This window comes from Hippocampus bargibanti, linkage group LG14 (genome assembly GCF_051943395.1).
Source record: "Hippocampus bargibanti isolate YZ-2025 linkage group LG14, ASM5194339v1, whole genome shotgun sequence".
In the NCBI taxonomy this organism is placed as follows: Eukaryota; Metazoa; Chordata; class Actinopteri; order Syngnathiformes; family Syngnathidae; genus Hippocampus; species Hippocampus bargibanti.
Window position 1 is genome coordinate 16,302,531 of NC_142747.1, and position 22,088 is coordinate 16,324,618.

Sequence of the window (22,088 nt, forward strand, 5' to 3'; positions counted from 1 at the left end):
GGCTAAAACCGGTTCCATTGATGCAGTTGGGCTTCCAGCATGACGTGGCTAAATTCTCCCAATTTCAGGAAAAAAAGAGAAGTTATGAAGAAGAAAAAAGTCACTTTCTACAGCCTTATTTCCAGTTTATTGCAATCTGTTCCCTTCATTGAAAAGACGAGTTCATACCAAATGTATGTACGATATTCAGTTTGCTCACACAAGAAATCACCCAGTTAGGAGAAAGGGAAAATAATTTGTTAGCTGCTGTACATGCATGGAAGGAGGAATATAATACAGTGATACCTTGGCTTACGAACTTAATTGGTTCCCAGACAGAGTGTGTAAGGCAAAAAATGTGTATCCCAAAAATTAATTTCCCATAGGAAACCATTAAAATGAGAATAATGCATTCCCAGGTCCCCATAAAACATAATTTTCTACTTTTCTAAGCCTTAAAAGAACACAAAATATAACTTATTTTATGTATAATAAATGTGCTATGGTATTATAATTAAAGAAATAAACTGTACTTTATAATAAAGCCATTTTATTTACCTTTTTGATGGTCGTTGATGGCTTGATGGAATGGAGTGGCCGGTTTCCTCAGCATTAAACACTTTATGTGGAACATAACCTTTTACCATCTTGAAGAATGATCCCATGTAGGTGCTTTCTCTGTGATAATTTTATCTAGTTCCACATCAATTGTGTTGTGTTTAGCTGGGTTGATAGCTTTTTGCATCAAGTGTACAGGTGGCTTGTGCGGGTCGTTTGTGGAGCTTGATTGATGGGATATTTTAAGCTTGCAGTCTACACTCTGCCTTTGAACTATGAAAGTTGAAACTCTCTCACTGTCGTCTGCCTGTCTCTTTAATGTTTAAACCACCTCCCCTCACTGCTGCGTTCTTGACCAATCACGTGGCTTTCACCGAAGACTGGGGGCGGGGAATAGAGGACAAAAAAAAGTTGACAGCCATTTACTTTTGGGAGAACGGCTTCACTCTCTCTCTATCTGTAAACCCCACCCCCTCTCACGGCTGCGTTCTTGACCAATCACGTGGCTTTAACCGAAGACTGGGGGCGGGGAATAGAGGTGCCATTTTGTTGTTAGAAGAACGGGCTCGTTCGCGAATGACATCACTCATTGAGGCAGCTCCGTGTGTATCCCGAAAAAAGTTTGTATGCCAAGGTAAAATTTTCATAAATTTAACGTTCGTAAACCGAAAAGTTCGTAAGCCAAGGGGTTCGAGGTATAACTGTACTCTGTAAACAAGTCGATATTGACTTTTCAGAAATCACACACGCACAGTGATTTACTCCGGTACGTCAATCATGTCTCATCATGCATCATGTTATTGCTGCTATTTGTTTTTCCACATACCGAGTCCAGTTTGAAGATAAGGATACAAAATGGTGAAACATGAGAAAAGTAATCACTTGAATCAGCTCATTCCAGTTCAAAAATGTTCAGCGACACTCTCGCGTGGCTCCAAAGTCGCTGTAAAAGTATAAAACAGTTCAATTCTTTTGAGTGTGTGTGTGAGTAAACACAACTGCTGCTAAAAAAAGAGTTTTGATCAAAGGCTTTCGTTAGGATGCATAGTGCAGCAAGTTTCAAACAAACAGTTGTCGCTTGTATTTAGATCAATGAAGGGGTGCGGGGGAGAGAAAGGGCACGTTCAGCATTGTTCTGTTAATGGTCGTTGAAGAAGAAAATGATCAGGAACGATCTTTCTTTTAAAGAGTCACCTGTAGAAAAAATGTACAAAGTGGGTTAGTATAAAAGCCAGGAAAATAAAATTTGCACTTATACTGGTCATTGACATGGTTCATTCAATAACCAGTGTTTTAGTGTTGCTGTGTCTTTCTTTGCAAACCGTGAAATGGGGTAAAACTCCCATGGAGGCTGTGATGCTTTTTTTCAGGGAGCCGATAACAAACAAGGCTGGAATCCGCTCAGCCATTAAAGTCCTGTCTTTCTGAAGTGGCTTTAGTCCGCAATCAGCACTTTTTCCAGTTTTATAATTGAGAAGTCTTGAGGCACTCCAGCTCAGGACACCTGTGACAGCATGGAGCCAAAAATATCTATGAGGTTGTCCAGCCCCCACATATAGCCATCTTCCTGGTTGCCCTCTACCCAGGGGGTCCGGTGGTCCAAGGTCCTGTGTGCAGCTAGTGGTACCGTCTTGCCGAAATCAATCATCCACACGCGGGCCTTCCCTGAGGCATCGTGTACAAAAAGTAGAGAGCTGCCCACCACCTGCAACATCACAGGCAGGAAAAGTAGTCACACATTCGACCTAAGTAGAAGTACAGATACTCGAGGAATGACAGATGAATACATATCTTTCATTAACTAACTTCTATTGAAAAAAATCAAAAGGAAAATCACATCACACACTCTATCTCTCTCTATATATATATATATACTGCATATATATATATATATACTGCATATATATATATATATATATATATATATATATATATATATATATATATATATATATATATATATATATTATATACAGTAAAGTCTCGTTATATCGATATTCTCGGGAGTCCGAAATAATATCCGGGACTATAGATATATCCGACCCTGCCCGCATGTAATTTTCTCCTTGCGTTCATAGAAATAGTATCGTAATAAGCGGTACGATATCGATATAACGAGACTTTACTGTATATATATATATATATATATATATATATATATATATACATATATATATATATATATATATATATACATACATATACATACATATACATACATACATGTTTGTCAAACTTTTTTCATTCATTGAAGGTGGGCCTTATATATGATAAAATGTTTGAAAATACACCATTCATTGTGTGTACACCTTATACTCCGGTGCGCCTTATACACCAGAAAATACAGCAATACATGTAATAATAGGTATTGGGGATGTGTCATATTTCATTTTTAACTCATTCGCTGCCATTTACTAATTTATTCGGGAATTGAAAAGTGTGACGTTGAGCGCCATTCTCGAATTTGTTCGAATTTTAGTTCTTCTTGCGGTGCTGATAAAGCATTGGTCAGACCTCTCACAATGTTTGTCCGTTCCACAAGGGGGCAGGATTTGCCTATATATATATATATATATATATATATATATATATATATATATATATATATATATATATATATATATATATATATATATATATATATATATATATATATATATATATATATATATATATATATATATATATTGCAATGGCCTGACTTCTATATTATCAAAACATAGAATTGCAAATATGCAAATATGCTCATTAAATCAAGAAAAAAAAATATTAACGCTAACATACAAATTGCATGGAAGGAAATTATGGTGAAATATCACCAAATCTCAAAACTCCAGCAAACAGGTTTGTTTGGAATTGTGTGAATGTTACCTCATGGGTCTTGAAGAAATGTGACTGCTCCAGCACGGTCCGCAGGTCCTCCAAGCGTTGCAGGTACAAGTTCTGAATGAATAGAATGGAAAAGGACAAAAGCTTTAAAATCTTGTTTGACTGATAGCTCTAAGTTTAGACAGAAAACATGACCCCCCCCCCTAAAAAATGTAAATAAAACTAAACATGGGTTTCATGGTGCCGCAAGAAGGGTAACAGGAATGTTGAAGAGGAAAAGTGTAATAATAAAATAAAAAACAGGAAGTGAAACTTAGTGAGACATAAGGGTGTGGTGGCGAAGATAAATACAGGAATGGCAAAACGGGGAAAATAATGTGAAAAATATTCCAAACAAATATATATTAATATATGTATGTGTGTGCGTTTTTTTTAAATTAAAACTCATTTAGAAGTTTATAAATTTACAAAAGGCGGATTCGGATTCCGATTCAAGGAAAAGGAAGGTAATGCAAATTTAGAAGTACAAAACTAAATAGCCCATGAAAATACATAATGTGCAATCAAGACCATTTTTATTGGTGAAAGCTAAACTTTAAAACACAAATTGTATTTTTTTTTAACTGTCACATTCCCCTCAGCCAACGTAAAGGGACGTAGTGTAGCCTAAACAATTTATCGTCTTTATGTCAGACTGATAGAGATTAGACAGAATAAGAAGTTATCATTTTTAAAAGTTTCATGCTTAGCTGGCCAACCAAATAAAAGGCGCACATGGCCTGAGGTCAACCTAAGTTGAACAGACACAGCAAGTTAAATGGTCATCTTCATCCAGGAGATCTGGCCTTGGGCAGAATTTAGGACTTGGGAAACTCCTTTATCACCGAAGTAATTTACGACTTGAAACTCCTTCACAGGAAAAGCTCATTAGCCAGGTTCCAAATGTATCAGTTCATGGAAAAGACAATGTTTTATTGCTTACAGCTGTACATGCTTAGAACTCAAGAGGTGTGGTATTCTAATCAAGAAAACTATGTTTTACGAACGTATCACTTAAATTTGCATATACTCTCAATAAATAGCTTGACAGAGGGCTGCAGAATTCAGGCGTCTGTCATGAATGGCTGCGTCTCCTGCCGGCAGTAAAAGACAATCTTCCTGTATTCGAGGTTTTGTCCACAGTGTCTGATCGAACATCTCTGACACAGACATTACAGATAAAAAGCCTATCTTTGCACTGCTCTGGCTCAAGTTGTGTTTCAAAGTCGAGAAGTGACGGCCAAACATTAGCTGGAACACACACAGACTCAATGGTGACACTATCAGCCATATACTCGTTGGTCAAGTCCAGCCCACGAATACATTTACACTTGCAGGATGACCAGAGGCACTCTGATGAGACTATTTCATCACAAAGCTCAAGTTCCTCCCTAGTTGTCATGATAATGAAAACCGGTTTCACTGTTAGGCCAGAAATGTATGGAGGTGGGATAACAGCTGACTCACTGGCATAAAAACGGGGGTCACCTATCAAAACCGGCTAATTTTATGAAGACAAAATATACAAAGGTGTAAAGTAATGCCTGATACTTGGACCATTTTACACATCCGGGAACTGCTTTTAATTTCCAAGAAAAAAAAGTCATTACAAATCAACGGTGACTGAAAACCCACCAGGGTCTCAGTGTTTCCGTCAACAAAGTCCTCCAAGGCCCGCATCACTTGCTCCTTGAGTTTGGTGGTCTTAAAATTGGTGTTGCAGGTGCCATCAGCTTTCTGCAGAAGAAAAGAACCATTCAATTCAGCATGTACTGTGCTGTCATCATGTATTCACAGAGCATCTCGTTTCCCCCATTTTGGGACATTCAAGTCTGATTCCAAAATGGGAAAATTCAACTCGTCCACTCTATGAATAATTGCGGAAAGCATTTACTGTATTTTACGGTAAATAAGGCACACACAAAAGCATGAATTTTCTTCAAAAGATGACCCTGTGCTTTATACGCAGGTGCGGCTGTTATGTGAAGTCATATTGAGCCACAAAAGGTCGAGCAACAACAGTGATACCTCGGTTTACGAACCCCTTGGCTTATGAACTTTTCGGTTTACGAACGTTAAATTTATGACAATTTTACCTTGGCATACAAACTATTTTTCGGGATACACACGGAGCTGCCACAATGAGTGACGTGTCGTTCGCGAACGAGCCCTTTCTCCGAACAAGAAAATGGCAGCTGACTGTTTTTGTCCTCTATTCCCCAGCCCCAGTCTTCGGTTAAAGCCACGTGATTGGTCAAGAACGCAGCAGTGAGGGGAGGTGGTTTGAACATTAAAGAGACAGGCAGACGACAGTGAGAGTGTTTCAACTTTGATAGTTCAAAGGCAGTGTAGACTGCAAGGTTAAAATATCCCATCAATCAGGCTCCACAAACAACCCGCGAAAGCCATCTGTACACTTGATACAAAAAGCTATCAACCCAGATAAACAGAACACAATTGATGAGGAAAAAGATAAAATTATCACAGAGAAAGCACCTACAAGGAATCATTCCTCAAGATGGTGAAAGAAGGTTACGTTCCTCATCAAGTGTTTAATGCTGATGAAACCGGCCACTCCATTCCATCAAGCCATCAACGACCATCACAAAGGTGAATAAAACTACAGTTTATTTATTTAATTATAATACCATAGCAGATTTATTATACATAAAAGAATGTATATTTTGTGTCATTTTAAGGCTTAGAAAATTAGAAAGTAGAAAATTATGTTTTATGGGGACCTGGGAACGGATTATTCTCATTGTAATGGTTTCCTATGGGAAATTAATTTTTGGGATACACACTTTTCGCCTTACACACTCTGTCTGGGAACCAATTAAGTTTGTAAGCCAAGGTATCACTGTATATGGAAAAAAAATCGAACATACACAATTGAACAGGGGTTTGCAATGTACTCTGGTGCGCCTTATATACCGGAAAATACGGTAAATAAAGAATCTACCGCTCACTTGAATGACTGACCTTGATACCCTCGATGCGGAAGCCAAGCGTGGCTGTGGAGCTGAGCGTTTCCCTCCACTGCATGTATCTGGGCTTGAGTACGCCTTGTTGGGCCTTTTCCTCTTCGGTGGGGGCATCGGGATCCACGGCGACCATCTTGTCGTACATATCCTTGCGCAAGCGCGGGTGCTCTCTCGCTTTCATCAGCTCCTCCTCCAAATAGGTCCTTGACCAGTGTAGACAGGCAACATTTTTCTTATTTTGTGGCTAAATTCCAACAGTTTTACCAACTAACCTAAATGGACGTTGTTGTCACAACAAAGGACACATATCATGCAAACAACTGAAAACTAGTCGTGTTCAAGGCCTCTAAAGTGAAACCAATTGGAAAATCGAGCAGATGAGGGGTTTCATGCTACTTTGTTTGAGAAATACAGTAAAGTCTCGTTATATCGATATCGGATATATCGATAGTCCCGGTTATATCGATACTATTTCTATGCACGCATGGAGAAAATTACATGCAGACAGGGTCGGATATATCGATAGTCCCGGTTATATCGATATTTTTTCGGACTCCCTTGAATATCGATATAACGAGACTTTACTGTATGTATAAAGCTACTCTGTTGACTCCTTGTTTTATATTACCAGGCTCTGAGAACATTTCAACTCATACATTATCAAATCCATCGATGAAAAGGTTTCTTCAGCCGTCATCTGTACTTAAAGAAGTACAGATGACGGCTGAAGAAACCGTTTCATTGTTGGACCACTCCTGTGAGCTTGGACAGACATATCAAATCCATTGCCATTATTTTAGGAATATAATGTTTTTGAATGATGGGATAGGCGCTAACATTATCTGAATGTTTTTATTTTATTCATTCCTTCAAACATTAACTCATTCACTGCCAGACGATGCGCAAAAAAATGTGTCCACTCCAGTGCCAGGGTTTTTGTCATTTTTACTCAAATTGCAGGACACACAGAAAATTGAGTTTTAGGACAACATAAACAGTCAATTCAGCGTGAGAAACATCAGATTATCTTCTTTCATCAGAAAAGAAAGAGTTAATTCCTAAGTTACAGTAAAGTCTCGTTATATCGATATTCAAGGGAGTCCGAAAAAATATCGATATAACCGGGACTATCGATATATCCGACCCTGTTTGCATGTAATTTTCTCCGTGCGTGCATAGAAATAGTATCGATATAACCGGGACTATCGATATATCCGATATCGATATAACGAGACTTTACTGTATATGGGTCTAGAATTATCTGAGCTTGAAATGGGAGCAGCTGTACAAAATGCAAATGCTGCCCCCTTATTGCCAGAGGTCTGACCAGTGCTTTATCGGCACCCCCCTCCCCCTCAACCCCCGCAAGAAAAAACAAAATACGAACAACTTAGGGCAGGGGTGTCAGTCATTTTTTGCCTCGGGCCACATTGTAGTTATGGTTTCCTCTCGAGGGCCGTTATGAATTTGGGGAACCCATTAGAATGTTTAAATCCCTTTCAAATATTACATAGAGAGCACACAGCAAATTAATGAAGAACTCGTTTTCAAATCTGAAGTCAAGAATAACTTTTTTTGTGGTTGACATCCAAAAATATGACATTTTGGCTCAGATTTTAGCAATCATCAGAATTTAACAAGTTTGATTTGCTTTCGCGGGCCGAAAAAAATGATGTGGCGGACGGATTTGGCCCGCGGGCCTTGACTTTGACACCTGTGACTTAGGGAATGGCGCTCCACATCACGCTTTTTAATTCCTGAATAAATTCGGGAATGGCAGTGAATGAGTTAAATGGCAAAATAATCATAATATTTCTCGATTATTATTACAATGCTACTTCATTGCAAACTTATCCCCCATTGTATTGCAATTTAGACTGTGGACTGTACTACTCACGATTTCTAAACACATCTTAATTCTAAAGTCAAACAAATCCTGTTTTATTTTTAAACATGCAGTGTTCTCCAACTATTTTTCCCCCAGGAATTATGTTTGATTTCCACGGAATTTTACTTAAAGATGCAGTTTTGGGAATGTAGGAATTGTGTAATTCTAACGCATCATTTTTAGGGGGTGAGAAGGCAGTAAAAGATTGTTTACACAAGGTTGAAAATATAATTACGTTTAGTTCAGCCTTTGAATTGATCAAAGTGGATTACAGATACAACAACTGTCACCCATACAGTCGGCAAAGTCAAGTGATGTCTTACCTGCAGCCCATTTTACAATCCATAATGGACGGCGAATCAAAATCAGACAGCAGGTCGTCCATCAGATTGTAGTCCTGCTCATCTCTTTGCACCACCCCATAATAACCGGGCACGTAGGGCCGAAGAGTGTCCTTCATTAGCTTCTGGAGACATTGTTGCTCGCACTCGCAGTATCGCTTTAATAGGCGACCGTTCTCGCCGGCCTGGAAGTTACCTAAAGCAGATTGAAGATTAAAATGGCTTCGTGTTGTATGACTGATTCACGCATGGCTTACGCTTCGTAAACAAACCTGCGTGGCCGGCGAGCTGCACCCACGGGTAACGCTTCTTGAAGGACACGACGAAAGGTGACCAGTGAACCATGGTTTTCAACTTATGCCATGACTTATTCTGGAAGAGAAACAGAAAACAGTCATTGTGGATATCTAATATAGAACAGCCAATAGTCACTCTGTTGAAGTTTAGCAGCGAGTGAGCTAAAATGCACTTCATACATACGCACTTTAGTAGACATTGGTCAGATCCTCCCCTTTCAGGCCGGGAGAGGCGCACTGACAAAGCCCATTCATAAAACATTTACTAAAGTGTGGTGATGTAAAACAGAGACGTACTGTCTGAAGCCGGTGTGTTTTATCTGAAGAGCAAGGACAGTTGGGACAGATTAGCGTGCGTGTGTGTGAGTAAGAAATCAAATGGACAAAGCGTCCATGTCAGTGTTATTTATTCTGATTTCTGCATTCTGAGCCGTTTTTTTCTGATTTTTGTGATTCATGTGATATGGAAGTAATTTTGGACAATTTACCGAAACAAGAACGAGAGAACATGAAAATAATCTTTCAATGTACAGTCATAAAAATTGCGACAAGCCTCCTATGAACACCGTGTTTACATGCCGGCAATATCTCTGCGGTCTTTGCATGCATTCTTTCCACAGCTGCGGCGTGGAAATTCTGTCACAATAAAACAGCAGTTGCGCAGCAATATGCGCAGCGGCCCTTTGTTGACCTGAAAAAGACACCGGATTTGACTTCTTGGTCATCCGTCATTGTAATGTTGTTTTCATAATTTTGTCAGGCAATTGGGTAAAGTTACACTGCACAGAAGGATGTTATAAATACGTACAATAAAATGTCCAATGCGGAGCAAAGTCAAAGAGTGAAAATTATGTTCCATCAGGGGAAATAATGTGAATTTGTTCACTGCATTTTTCAAAACTGTCGCCATCAATTAAAATTTATTCCACAGTGCATGTCATGTTTGAGTAACACTGTCACTGTCATTATTGTCATACAACTGCACAAAGCTAGTGATTTTTTTTAACTAATTCACTGCCAGACGATCCACTCCTGTGCCAGGGTTTTTGTCATTTTCACTCAAATTCCAGGACCCACAGAATATTGAATTTTAGGACTACATAAATACAGCGTTAGAAACCTTCCACTCTCTTCTTTAATCAGAAAAAAAAGAGTGAATTACTAAATTATATGGGTCTGGAGTTATATGAGCTTGAAATGAGGGTGGCTGTCCAAAATGCAATGCAATATATACATATTGGTTTATATAGATTTGCTGTGGCGACCCCTTAAAGCACAGGTGTCAAAGTCAAGGCTCGCGGGCCAAATCCGGCCCGCCACATCATTTTTTTTCAGCCCGCGAAAGCAAATCAAACTTGTTAAATTCCATGATGATTGCTAAAATCTGAGCCAAAATGTCATATTTTTGGATGTCAACCACAATAGAAGTCATTATTCTTGACTTCAGATTTGAAAACAAGTTATTCATTAATTTGCTGTGTGCTCTATATGTAATATTTGAAGGGATTTAAACATTCTAATGGGTTCCCCAAATTCATAACGGCCCTCGAGAGGAAACCATAACTACAATGTGGCCCGCGGAAAAAAATGACTTTGACACCCCTGCCTTAAAGGGAAAAGCCGAAAGGAAAAGAAGAAGATAGCGCTTTAACAACAGCTGAAGCTGGAACAAACCGCAAACGTGGAAAACAGGGAAATTCTGCCCCCTTGTTGAAAGGAAAAAAAACAATGCCAGAGGTCTGACCAGCGCTTTATCGGCACCCACCGGAAGAATAAAAACTAAACCAAAAACAAATTCGGGAGTGGCTCTCACTTCACACTTTCCAATTCCCGAATAAATTCCGGAATGGCAGCAATTCAGTTAAAAACAAAAAATAATGCTTATATATATATATATATATATATATATATATATATATATATATCGATATATATATATATATATATACTATACGCATATTATATATATATCGATATATATATTTTTTACTCCCTTGAATATCGATATAACGAGACTTTACTGTATATATACACCCACATAACCAGGGCAATATCAGGTCATGTCAGTAGTCAGCTAATACACAATCAGGTATTACTGTTCGTGTTTGTATTCTGTTCAGGGTCACAAAATAGTAGCGATCCATCCCAGCGGCATTTTGGTGAGAGGCAGGGTGACACACAGGATGAGTTGCTGGTCAATGACAGGGCACCATTCACATTCTAGAACCTCCAAACAACCACACACGCACACTTTTGGAATGTGGGAGAAGTGCTCGCAAGCACGGAGAGAATCATGCAAAATCCACAGAAGGAAACACAAAAGCTGAGATTTAAACCCAGAACTTTTTGACTATGGGGCGGACGGACGTAGATTTTCTTTAAAGATGTCTAATAATAATAAAAATACATTCCATTTATAAGCACCTTTAAAAACTCTCAATGGGATTTCATTGACGTAAATGCGATCCTAGAGACAAAACAACATTTTTCCTTCACCGTTAATGAGGGGTCGCCAGAGGTGGGCCCCAGCAATGCGCTGGTCTTGGAATCCTCCCCCAAGCATCTTTTTCTCTCTTCCTTAGTTACAGCGCCTTCTGTTGTTGTCCCAGCCAACATGAGCAGGCTTGTGTCGCTTGCTTCATAATCCTCCTGTCTAACCTTCACACAAAGCTACCTCTGGTTCTTGGCGTGTGAATTCCAAAACCCTGTCGGCGCTGTTTTAACATGCTATCACGTCCCTTTACTTTGAAATTCACCAAGCCCGCTTTGGTTCCATCGACAAATCGACCTTTGCTTTTCTCTTTCTTTACCGCTGCTCCCATCTTCTTTGTTCTTCCTCATCCTATAATCCCCCCACCCCTCCCCCATTTTGAGCCCCCCACGCCGAGCCAATAGCAGAAACACGATGAAACGGGGGTGGGAACAGTGGACATTCATTCTTTGCCGTTGTGGCAAATTCCACAGTGGTGTGTAAACCTACAGTGGGCATGCGCATCGGGGCAAAGTGTGTAACGGACATAAAGTTGAGCAAATGTTGGAAGAATTGAATGGCACTCAATGAATGGAAATGTGTGGACAAGCAAGCGCTCGCTTGTATGCAGAACCTGTTAGGTGACTCTTCAGTGTTTTATATCAAAACCGCACCCCGTTGCTTCACATTGTCTGAGCACTGACTCTTTAAATGTGTTAATGAGGGCGGGAAAGGAAACGTGTTTCATTATTATCTATAAACTAGTTATTTAATAAAATAATACTGTGTGAAATATATATATATGATGGGTGTCAAACTAATTTTTAGGGTTTCCTCTAAAACACAGGTGTCAAAGTCAAGGCCCGCGGGCCAAATCCGGCCCGCCACATCATTTTTTTCGGCCCGCGAAAGCAAATCAATCTTGTTAAATTCCATGATGATTGCTAAAATCTGAGCCAAAATTTCATATTTTTGGATGTCAACAACAATAAAAGTCATTATTCTTGACTTCAGATTTGAAAACGAGTTATTCATTAATTTGCTGTGTGCTCCATATGTAATATTTGAAGGGATTTAAACATTCTAATGGGTTCCCCAAATTCATAACGGCCCTCGAGAGGAAACCATAACTACAATGTGGCCTGCGGCAAAAAATGACTTTGACACCCTTGCTCTAAAAAGTTTCTTATGAATTAGAGGAAACCATTAGAATGTTTCACTCCTCCACATATCAACTCATTTACTACCATTCAATGAAAATATGAGCGTCATTCCCGAATTTGTTGAGGTTTTGTTTTTTCTTGCTGTAGTGCTAATGAAGCGCTGGCCAGACCTCTGGCCATGTTTTCTGTTCCGCAAGGGGAATAATTTCCCTTTTTTTAATTCCCGAATTTGTTCGAGTTTAGTTTTTTTTTATTGTTTGGGTACCGATAAAGCGTTGGCCAGGGCAATATTTTTTCCCTTCCACAAGGGGGTATCATTTCCCCTTTTTCCCTGTTAGCACTTTGTTCCAGTTTCAGCTGTTGTTAAGGCACAATGTAAAACTGATGAAAGAAGAGAGTCTAACATTTGTTAAGCTGCATTGAATGCTTATGTAGTCTGAAAACTCAATATTCTGGGGGTCCTGGATTTTGAGTGAAAATGACAAAAACCCCAGCACTGGAGTGGACATCGTATGGCAGTGAATGAGTTAATGAATAACAAGTTTTAAAATCTGAAGTCAAGAATAATGACTGTTATTGTAGTTTACATATGACAATTTGAAAATTTGGTTTGGACTTTAGCAAGCATCATGGCACTTCACATGCTTGATTTGCTTTCATGGGCCGAATAAAATGATGTGGCGGGCCAGACTTGGCCCCCGGGCCTTGACTTTGACACATATGCAATAAATCGTGAATTACATTTTTTTACAAATTGGAGATGGCTTATTTCTACAATACATTTTTATTACCCTCAAATAAAAGAAATTCATTTTTAGATTGGTTAAAATGTATTTATAATTGAATGTAAAATGCTTTAACTTTCATAGTTATTTTTTACTAATTGAGAAGAGCCATTTTGTTATTTACAATTAACGAATTATTTCAAAATCTTGCTTTTTTAATGAAAAAAAAATACATTTGCACAACAACAAAAAAAGACTGATCACGTGAATGCTCAATGGGCCAGATGTGTTGCTCCTGAGGCTGTCGTTTCCCTGCCCCGCATCTCCCTTTGCATGTCCCTAAAAACTATAATTTACAAAAAATGTTTGACGTTATTTACACTTTTATGACTATCAATCTCTTTTTGTCAATGGACGCTACAGCTTCGTGTTTGCTTTCAACATTTAGCTTGTAGTAGACGTGCACAGTCCACCATGACGTCCCTGGTCCACTGGTGAAAAGGACACTTTGATCCTCTCCTCTTTCATCGAGAACCACTTCATGTAACAAAGAGGGTACAGAAAGTGCTTAAAATTGAATGACTCTCTTTGTCTTGTCGTATTATTTGTTATTTAGGTTTTATTATTCTTTTGACTTCAAGATGGCGCCGCGAGATTGGCTGCCTTTCCAGCAGTTCCTGTATTTTTTTAATACTTCTTTCATTCATTTCATAACTTTGCTGCTGTGAAATGTAAATTTCACCACTGTGAGACTAATAAAGGTAAATCCAAATCCAATCCAATGGCAGCCCAAGTGTAATTTTAAATGGCAAATATTTAATCATAAAACACATTTCCATTCTCAATACAGTAAAGTCTCGTTATATCGATATTCAAGGGAGTCCGAAAAAATATCGATATAACCGGGACTATCGATATATCCGACCCTGTTTGCATGTAATTTTCTCCGTGCGTGCATAGAAATAGTATCGATATAACCGGGACTATCGATATATCCGATATCGATATAACGAGACTTTACTGTATTTTCCATGAGGAAAAAAATGCATTGTATGTTATTACACATGATTTAAATACCATGTTTGAAATATGGAAATTAAATTTTCTAGAAAATAATGCTAACTTCTAGACTGACATTGAAGTCCCGCTCACTTGTTTTTGACAAAAGTTCATTCAGTAGCTTTGTGAATTTAACTTGTACAAAGACTTTATCAAACAACGTTGGGAACATTTCATCATCTTAAATATTACCCAATTTAGTGTGACAGCCACAAATGGAAAATGGCAAGTGTGCTTCCGGTCGCTGACACAAGAGTTTTGTTGCCTCTGGGTTTTTATTTGCCATTTTTTAAAAACTCGTTTCATGGATTTCCATATAGCCTGGGAGAATGCCAAGCTTACATAATCATGGAAAGCAAGTCTGCCTGTCGAGTGTGCGTAAAAAGGGGAAACATCACGTATGTATTCTGTGGATGTAATCTAAATTCTAATCTAAATCTGTAATGTATTCTAAATTTAAAGTTTCAGTGTTTGTAATCTTGAACATACATTTTTCCTTTTGTATTTTGTTCCACTTTGTCTTGTTACGGTCAGCAGGATTTTTTTTATTTTTAAAAAAGGCTAATGTTATATAAATTATATTAACACCGACGTGTACGAGTAACCTTTGAGTGTCAATGTTAGGGTACAGCTTGATACACGAAAGGGGAAAAAAGTACTATAAGATGCTGCCTAGCAACCAGATTCTACTTCTGTTCACTTTTCCATGACACACAACACGCTCAACCCTGAGTACAAAAAATGTTGTGTGTGTGTGTGTGTGTGTGTGTGTGTCTGCGTGTGTGAGCAAGTTGCTGAAGCCTTCAGAGCGTATCGCCTATAACTGGTTTGACGGCGAGACTGAGGCTTTTTTTTTTTTGAAGCTGTCTGCAACCATCAAAACGCACCTTCTCTTTCTGGGACACAAAACTCCTTTTTTTTAAACCCAACTCAGAAAAGGACACAATGTGCCTATTAAATCCCAGACTCTTATCAGAAACTAACGAGAACATGTCATCCTGTTTGTTACAAAGGTTCAGGTTGCTCATTTCCTGCCTTTGGATTTGTAATAGCCAGTAAGTGACAGCATCCATTCATTGGCTAAAGTGACTCAAACTAAAAGCGTATGGAACAACAAATGCATCAAACGAGCACCCAATGGAAGGTTTCTACAACTCTGTCATGTTTCATACATAATATAGGTAACATCCGAGTTACGACCAGGTTCCGTTCCAACAAAACGGTCGTAAGTCAAACAGTCGTAAGTCGAAATCCATTCAAAATGGCCGACGTGACGTTTACACGTCTGAGCCATTTAATTTTTTGGGGTGGGCAAAATTGTTATTAGTTGTTGACCTCAATTCCACGCATTACAGCCCACAGCTGTACTACATAATTTACCAAAAATGAGAGCGGCAACGCATTGACTTGGAAAATATGCAAGTATGGTAAACATGACAGGTTATATAGAGACAGTTAAAATGGAGAAGTGATAATATGCTTTCTCCCCCCCCCTTTTTTTTTTAAATGCCAGTCAGTCACAGTATGTCCCGACCCAAAACCGGTCTGAGGTGCAGGACCCCCGACCCCCTGAAGTGGGGGGAGGAGTGAAGGGACACCTATACAGGGCGGAAAATATATGAATGACATTGATCGACTTTCACTCTACTGTGATCGCATTTTCGTTGACTCGGAAAAGCTACAGACACAACCCTACTTACGAACATTGAAGTTACGAACAACGGTACACAGGAACATTTTTGCTGGTATGTGGAAAAATGTTCGGACAGAGATGTTGCAAGTTAGATTTTGTATTGCGCGCCTTTTTCCGAGTACTCCTTCTTTCCGCCGCTAATATTGATTGGGCCTTACACTCCGGTGCGCCCTATACACCGGAAAATACGGTAATTAAATGACAACTGACACCATTTTTTTGTTTCCTAACTGACATCAGAAAAACGTTTTATAGCATCGAAAATACCCAAAACACACAGGCTGATATTTTTAGTCAAATGCAAAACACCAATAAAAATGACTTAAAGTGTCCCAAAACTGCGACAAGATGAGCTTGGAACTGGGGTTATTGAGAAAATCCCGCCTTCTTGTTCGTGGCGTCACTATTGGTCACACACTGCCTTGCTCCAGAATAAAAAAAATGGCTTCAGGGAGTTCAGATTCAGAGAAGATGCTTTCTTGTTACTCATCCAGTTATGAATATGATTCAAATAGTTCTGAAGAGGAAAGCATAAATGTTTGCAATCGATTAAAGAAGTCCTTCCGTATCAATTCGAGCCGTCTGGACGCCAATGCAGCGCCCAGAAAATGCACAAGATGATGCACAAGCTACGTTGGAAATGGCTGATTTGTCCGCTGGGAATTTGTGTAAATTTACACATTCTTTATGTGTTTTAACGCAATTGGCTGCGACACATAACGATTCACCATCGCGTTATTTCTGTAGTTTTCCTTTTAATTTCGCCATCAACACGGATCAACATGATGTTTTCAGACCAAACAAAGGACCCAAAATGCATTGTGTGTCGCTTTCTCGGTCAGGGGCGTTCCAAATGTGACGTCACTTCAGGCATCGTCATCAACTCGAAAACAAGACTTCCTGAATATTCAGCGCGAGTCTTAAAACGTAAAATATAGCTATATGCGGTAGAATCTTTGTAAAATGCACTCAGTAGAAGTCATTTGTAGTGATTTTAAATTATAGACACAACTTGTCGGGAGGTGTCGGTTGTCCTTTAAGAGTTATAAAGTGACTCAAACCAAAACAAGGAGTTTTGGCTCAGCCTACCTACCATGAATGAGCCTCTATTTAAACTTCTTACTGTTGAATGTCTGACTCAGTCTGCAAAAGAGGAAACTAAAATTCCACAAGAGGGTGGACTGTTCAGAGGTAACGTTGATTCGATTTATTATACTGTGTATGAAAACGCAACATATTGATGAACAGCTTAATTGTGGGTAAGGCGGAGAAGTATTATCTTTCAACAATAATACAACATATACAACAACAATACGCAACTACTGAAAAAAACTTGTTTGCGTCAGCGCTGTTAACCAGAGAAATACACTTTGATGTCACACTCATGCCGATGACTAAAACAATACTTTTTTTTTTTTTTTTTTTGTTCTTTTGACTTCAAGACGGCGCCGCGAGAGTGGCTGCCTTTCCAGCAGCTCATGTATTTTGTTTTTCTACTTTCATTCCTTTCATCACTTTGCTGCTGTGAAATGTAAATTTCTCCACTGTGAGACTAATAAAGGCATATCCAATCCAATCCAATCCAATCCAATACTAATCAGGCTTTCGTGCAATCAACTATAACTGTATTGTAAAAGACGTCCTCATTAAAAAAATGTTAGTCTTCCTCCATTGATGCCAATAGTGACACACTTGAAAGACTAATAATTGAGGAAGTCATAAAAGTGACATTGTTGCCGTATCCCTGTTCAATTAACATAACATCTGACACACACAACCAAAACATGTACCTTCTACTTTTTATTACATATTAGAGCTAATGTAACACATGTGAAAGTGGCTATAAAATATACAAGTCTATATATGAGCCATCACATGCACTGTATAGTACAGGCATGTGAGTCTAATTATGCATTTTTCAACATTCAATGCATCCATTCATTTTGTAGAACACTAAAGTCCAGCTCCAGGATTTTTTTCTCTCCCGGGGGAAAAAAGAGGTTTCATTCTACACAGTGGGGGGCATAGAAAATCATTTATAAATGTTTTTCGAAACTCAAATACAATTGTAGAGGGGCTTAACTGGGACTACACAGATTTGTGACAGGGCTATAGTCCCATACCTTTCAACCTTGGCTAATAGCTGCCCTTATAAATTATTACAATTCCCGCATAAAAGTTGTAGTATGCCGTACATTATTTGAAATGATTCAAAAAAATGCTACGACAACCAGAAATGCAGACAGTTTACCGCACATGGGCACGTTATGCTTTTATCAATCCGACCGACCGTACGCAGCGCAAAAAAAATATATATACGAGTGAGGATTACTTTTGCTGGTTTGCCGTCACAATAGGAGTGATCGGCGGCAGCAGTTTTGTTGGCTACCAGCAGTTGAGACTAACTGAATTTGAGCCAAAATGGTCTTTGTAAGATTGGTTCACATTGTTTTCCTCTGATAAAAGTTGTAGTAGCCCGTAAATTTTTTAAATGACAAAAAAAACGTATAAAATATGGGGTAAGCGTATAAATTGACATAAGTCCCCCTGTCCACCCAGCACTGGTCTTGCACCATCCCTGACAAGACTTGTCCTCTTGACAGGTGAGTTGCTGCCTATCCCACCTGAGGAGTGCGAGGTAAATTCGTTGCCAGGCAATAAACCAACAAATACACTGAAAACCATGCATATTACAACATTCATACATCAATGCATTATTTTATGTCTTCAACGGGGGAAAACGAGTTGACTTTCAAATTCGTACCTTCAAACTCTTGAGGCAGATATTTGCAAACAACGACTTCGTCACAGTGATGCCCCATATGTTTCAATGTAAAAACACATGAGCAACACAAATATTTTAACTTGAATTCATGTTAACGCGTACGCAAACAGACATTGGTAAGACTGAAAAGGTACTCACCGGTTGGCCCTCCTCCGAACTGCAGAGGGACCTAGATGGAGACAAGCTGAACTCGATGTCGCTGCCCGTGTAGTCGTCTTCAGACTCCTCGAAGGACGAAGCGGACGACAGGCCGAGTGAAGACGAGTTGGACAGCTTCCTGGGAGACCGCAATAGCGCCGGGGACCCCCCACAACCGCTATCCGAGCACGGAGACTCGTCGTCCGGGTGCAGCTCCGAACCCCAACCGGTGCTAAGCTCAGTGCGGAGGGATAACCGGGTTGACGATTCCTCTGAGCGGGTGGGACTCGGGTCCCGAGTGATGATGAGTTTTGGTATGGGTCCGCGATAATGGAGATTCTGGGTAGGCTTTTCAGAGTCAAAGTTTGTGTCTTCGGGTGGACACGAGACGATAATTAAATCACTTTGGGTCATTGTAATCGAATCGATCACTTCGTTAACACCATCCCCCGACCGTAAGCTTGTTAAAGTCCGCTTAGAGTTAGACTCATCCGGGCTCAACTCTCCCAATGGTGCCATTAAACGATCGTGGCTGTTTTCCCTCAGTGGCTGATACTCCATGGCCCTCGTCGATGGGTCCGAGGCATTGTCCTCCCGCGTGTTAATCGTCTCCACGCAGCTCTCAGGGTTCACTTCAGCGCTCCGCCTCTCCCAAATTGGCATCTCGGTTGGACCATCCGTCGTCTCCCCGCTCACATCTCGGTCGGACGTCTGTGCCTCCAACAGGGAAGCCGCGGCGAGTAGCTGCTCGTCGGCCGCCGATACAGCCTCGTCCCTGGGTAACTTTCCCTCTCGTCGTTCGTGACGGGCAGGTGGCTCCCCCGCTTCGCTTCTGCAGCTCGGCTCCGTTTGCGTCGGGCTTGAGTCTCGCTTACGCCTCCCCAAACACGACAGCGTTTGTCTTTTCATCTGTTTTCCGTGTATCCGAAGAGTGAGACGTTTTCTTTCGCCTTTTAGTCTACGTGTATCGGGACGCATGACCTCCTCGTCTGCTTGCCATGTTTTGCCGGGGGCGGTGCGTGAATGCGAAACAACCGAGCGAGTTTGGCCCATCTCGCTCGCCGTTAAAGAGAATAACTCCAGAGACACTCCCTTGGGTCCTTCAATCTGATGATTAAACAAAAGTGCTCAATGTAGCGTGACTCTTAAACACACACACAGCGCACCATTAGTCATACAGTCCAATACTGGAATAAAAGCTTACTTTGTTCCGTTCTTCAGTCTACCCGTCGGGTTTGAGGCGACTAGTCACATCTGTGGGAGGACACAAACTCTTGTTCAATGCAATGGCAAGCATCAATAAACGACAATTTCCTTTGGCACTCACATACATTTCAAGGGGCCTCGCCATTTCAGTCAAAACTACAAGCCTATATGCTCCAGCAAATTAATAATCATGGTAAATATTTGTATGGAACTAAATACAGTATAGGTCCGAGCTACTTAGTTTTTATACAGCATGACAAACTTAACCCATTCACTGCCATTCCTAAATTTATTCGGGAATTGAAAAGCATGACGTGGAGAGCCATTCCCAAATTTGTTTGGGTTTTGTTTTTTTTTTTTCCGCTAAAGTGCTGGTCAGACCTCTTGCAATGTTTTCCCTTCCACAAGGGGGCAGCATTTGCCTTTTGTATAGTCGCCCCCATTTCAACCTCAGATAACTCCAGACCCATATAACTCGGGAATTAACTATTTTTGTCTGATGAAAGAAGACAGTCTAAAGTGTCTAACGCTGTTTCGGGTGTTTATATAGTCCTAAAACTCAATATTCTGTGGGTACTGCAATTTGAGTGAAAATAACAAAAACCCTGGCGCTGGAGTGGACACATTTTTGCACATCGTCAGGCAGTGAATGAGTTACGTTTACAAGAGCGTAGTAGGCCTGAGTGTTCATCTGATTCCTAAAAATACATTGTACCATCAAACAAAAAAAAACGATTCAAACCACCATAGCTGAGCTTCATTTCTTGGGCTACGTAACTGTACCATATCACTTCATGGCAGGTACAACCAACATGGTGCTGTCTTCCAAGATAGTACAAATGAATGACCAAAAATACAGTATGTATCTAAAGCTGCCGCCATCCCAAATAAATTGAAGGCAAATAGGAGTGTTCATAGAAATAGAAGTTGAAACTATGGAAATTGTATGTGTGTCTCTGTCCTGGGTGCTTATTATAGTATAGCAAAAACAAGTCACCAACAACAGCAAAAGAAAAGCACAATGACAATCTCCTAGTCCACTATGTTTCTCCAAAGACAAATATTGTACACAAAGTCCTTGGTTTATAATAGCGGTCTGTTCATAGCGATGGCGAAAGTGAAATTGCATTTTTCAAATCCAACCACTCCAATTCACCTGGAGATATTCAAATGCAGGGAAAAGCAGAAACCATTGGAATATAGTACACTACTCCCGCATTACTAGACACGCTAGAGAAAACATGTTTGAGTCATGCCAGTCACACCTGCAGTCAGAAAGCGCATTAGAGCAGCAGTAATTAGTGAGCGAACGCATTCCTCTTTCAAAGTGAACTGGATAAACAACTGTTTGTCATGACAATTATATAATCAAATAACACCCATAATCAAATGAACTGCAGGAAGTGTAAAGTAGTGCAGCCATGTTTCAAATGAAAATGAACTCAGACCATCGGGTGTTAATATAGAAAGAAGTCCCAAATGAGCATTTTTAGCGGATGATGACCGCTAGTGTCTTCGAAGATGCTAGCCAAAAACTGTTTCATTTTAATATGACAAGAAGAAAACATTTGACTTTGACATAAACGAAAGTCATAATGTTACCAGAAAAGAAGTGTTTCTTGGCAATATGACTACACAATAAATGTGCAAGTCTTTTTCCTTCAAATTACTATACTGTAATTATTTCCAAGTACAGTAAAGTCTCGTTATATCGATATCGGATATATCGATAGTCCCGGTTATATCGATACTATTTCTATGCACGCACGGAGAAAATTACATGCAAACAGGGTCGGACATATCGATAGTCCCGGTTATATCGATATTTTTTCGGACTCCCTTGAATATCGATATAACGAGACTTTACTGTACATGTAAAAACTGTTCACTTCAATTGTCTTGTTTTGTATTTGTTTTCTTAAATTATAGATACAT

The 22,088-nt window shown here is 39.7% G+C and overlaps 1 protein-coding gene across 1 annotated transcript; it reads right to left on the reverse strand.

The window, feature by feature from the left end:
* Positions 1-104: 104 nt before the first annotated feature.
* itpkcb (inositol-trisphosphate 3-kinase Cb) lies at positions 105-20,264 on the reverse strand. The gene is made up of 8 exons (XM_089014578.1): positions 20,152-20,264; positions 18,948-20,054; positions 8,891-8,990; positions 8,601-8,814; positions 6,388-6,592; positions 5,041-5,142; positions 3,409-3,480; positions 105-2,242 (listed from the first exon to the last, which is right to left on the reverse strand). The coding sequence occupies exons 2-8, from the start codon at positions 19,998-20,000 to the stop codon at positions 2,033-2,035; spliced, it is 1,956 nt and encodes a 651-aa protein (XP_088870704.1). The 5' UTR covers positions 20,001-20,054; positions 20,152-20,264; the 3' UTR covers positions 105-2,032.
* Positions 20,265-22,088: the final 1,824 nt, after the last annotated feature.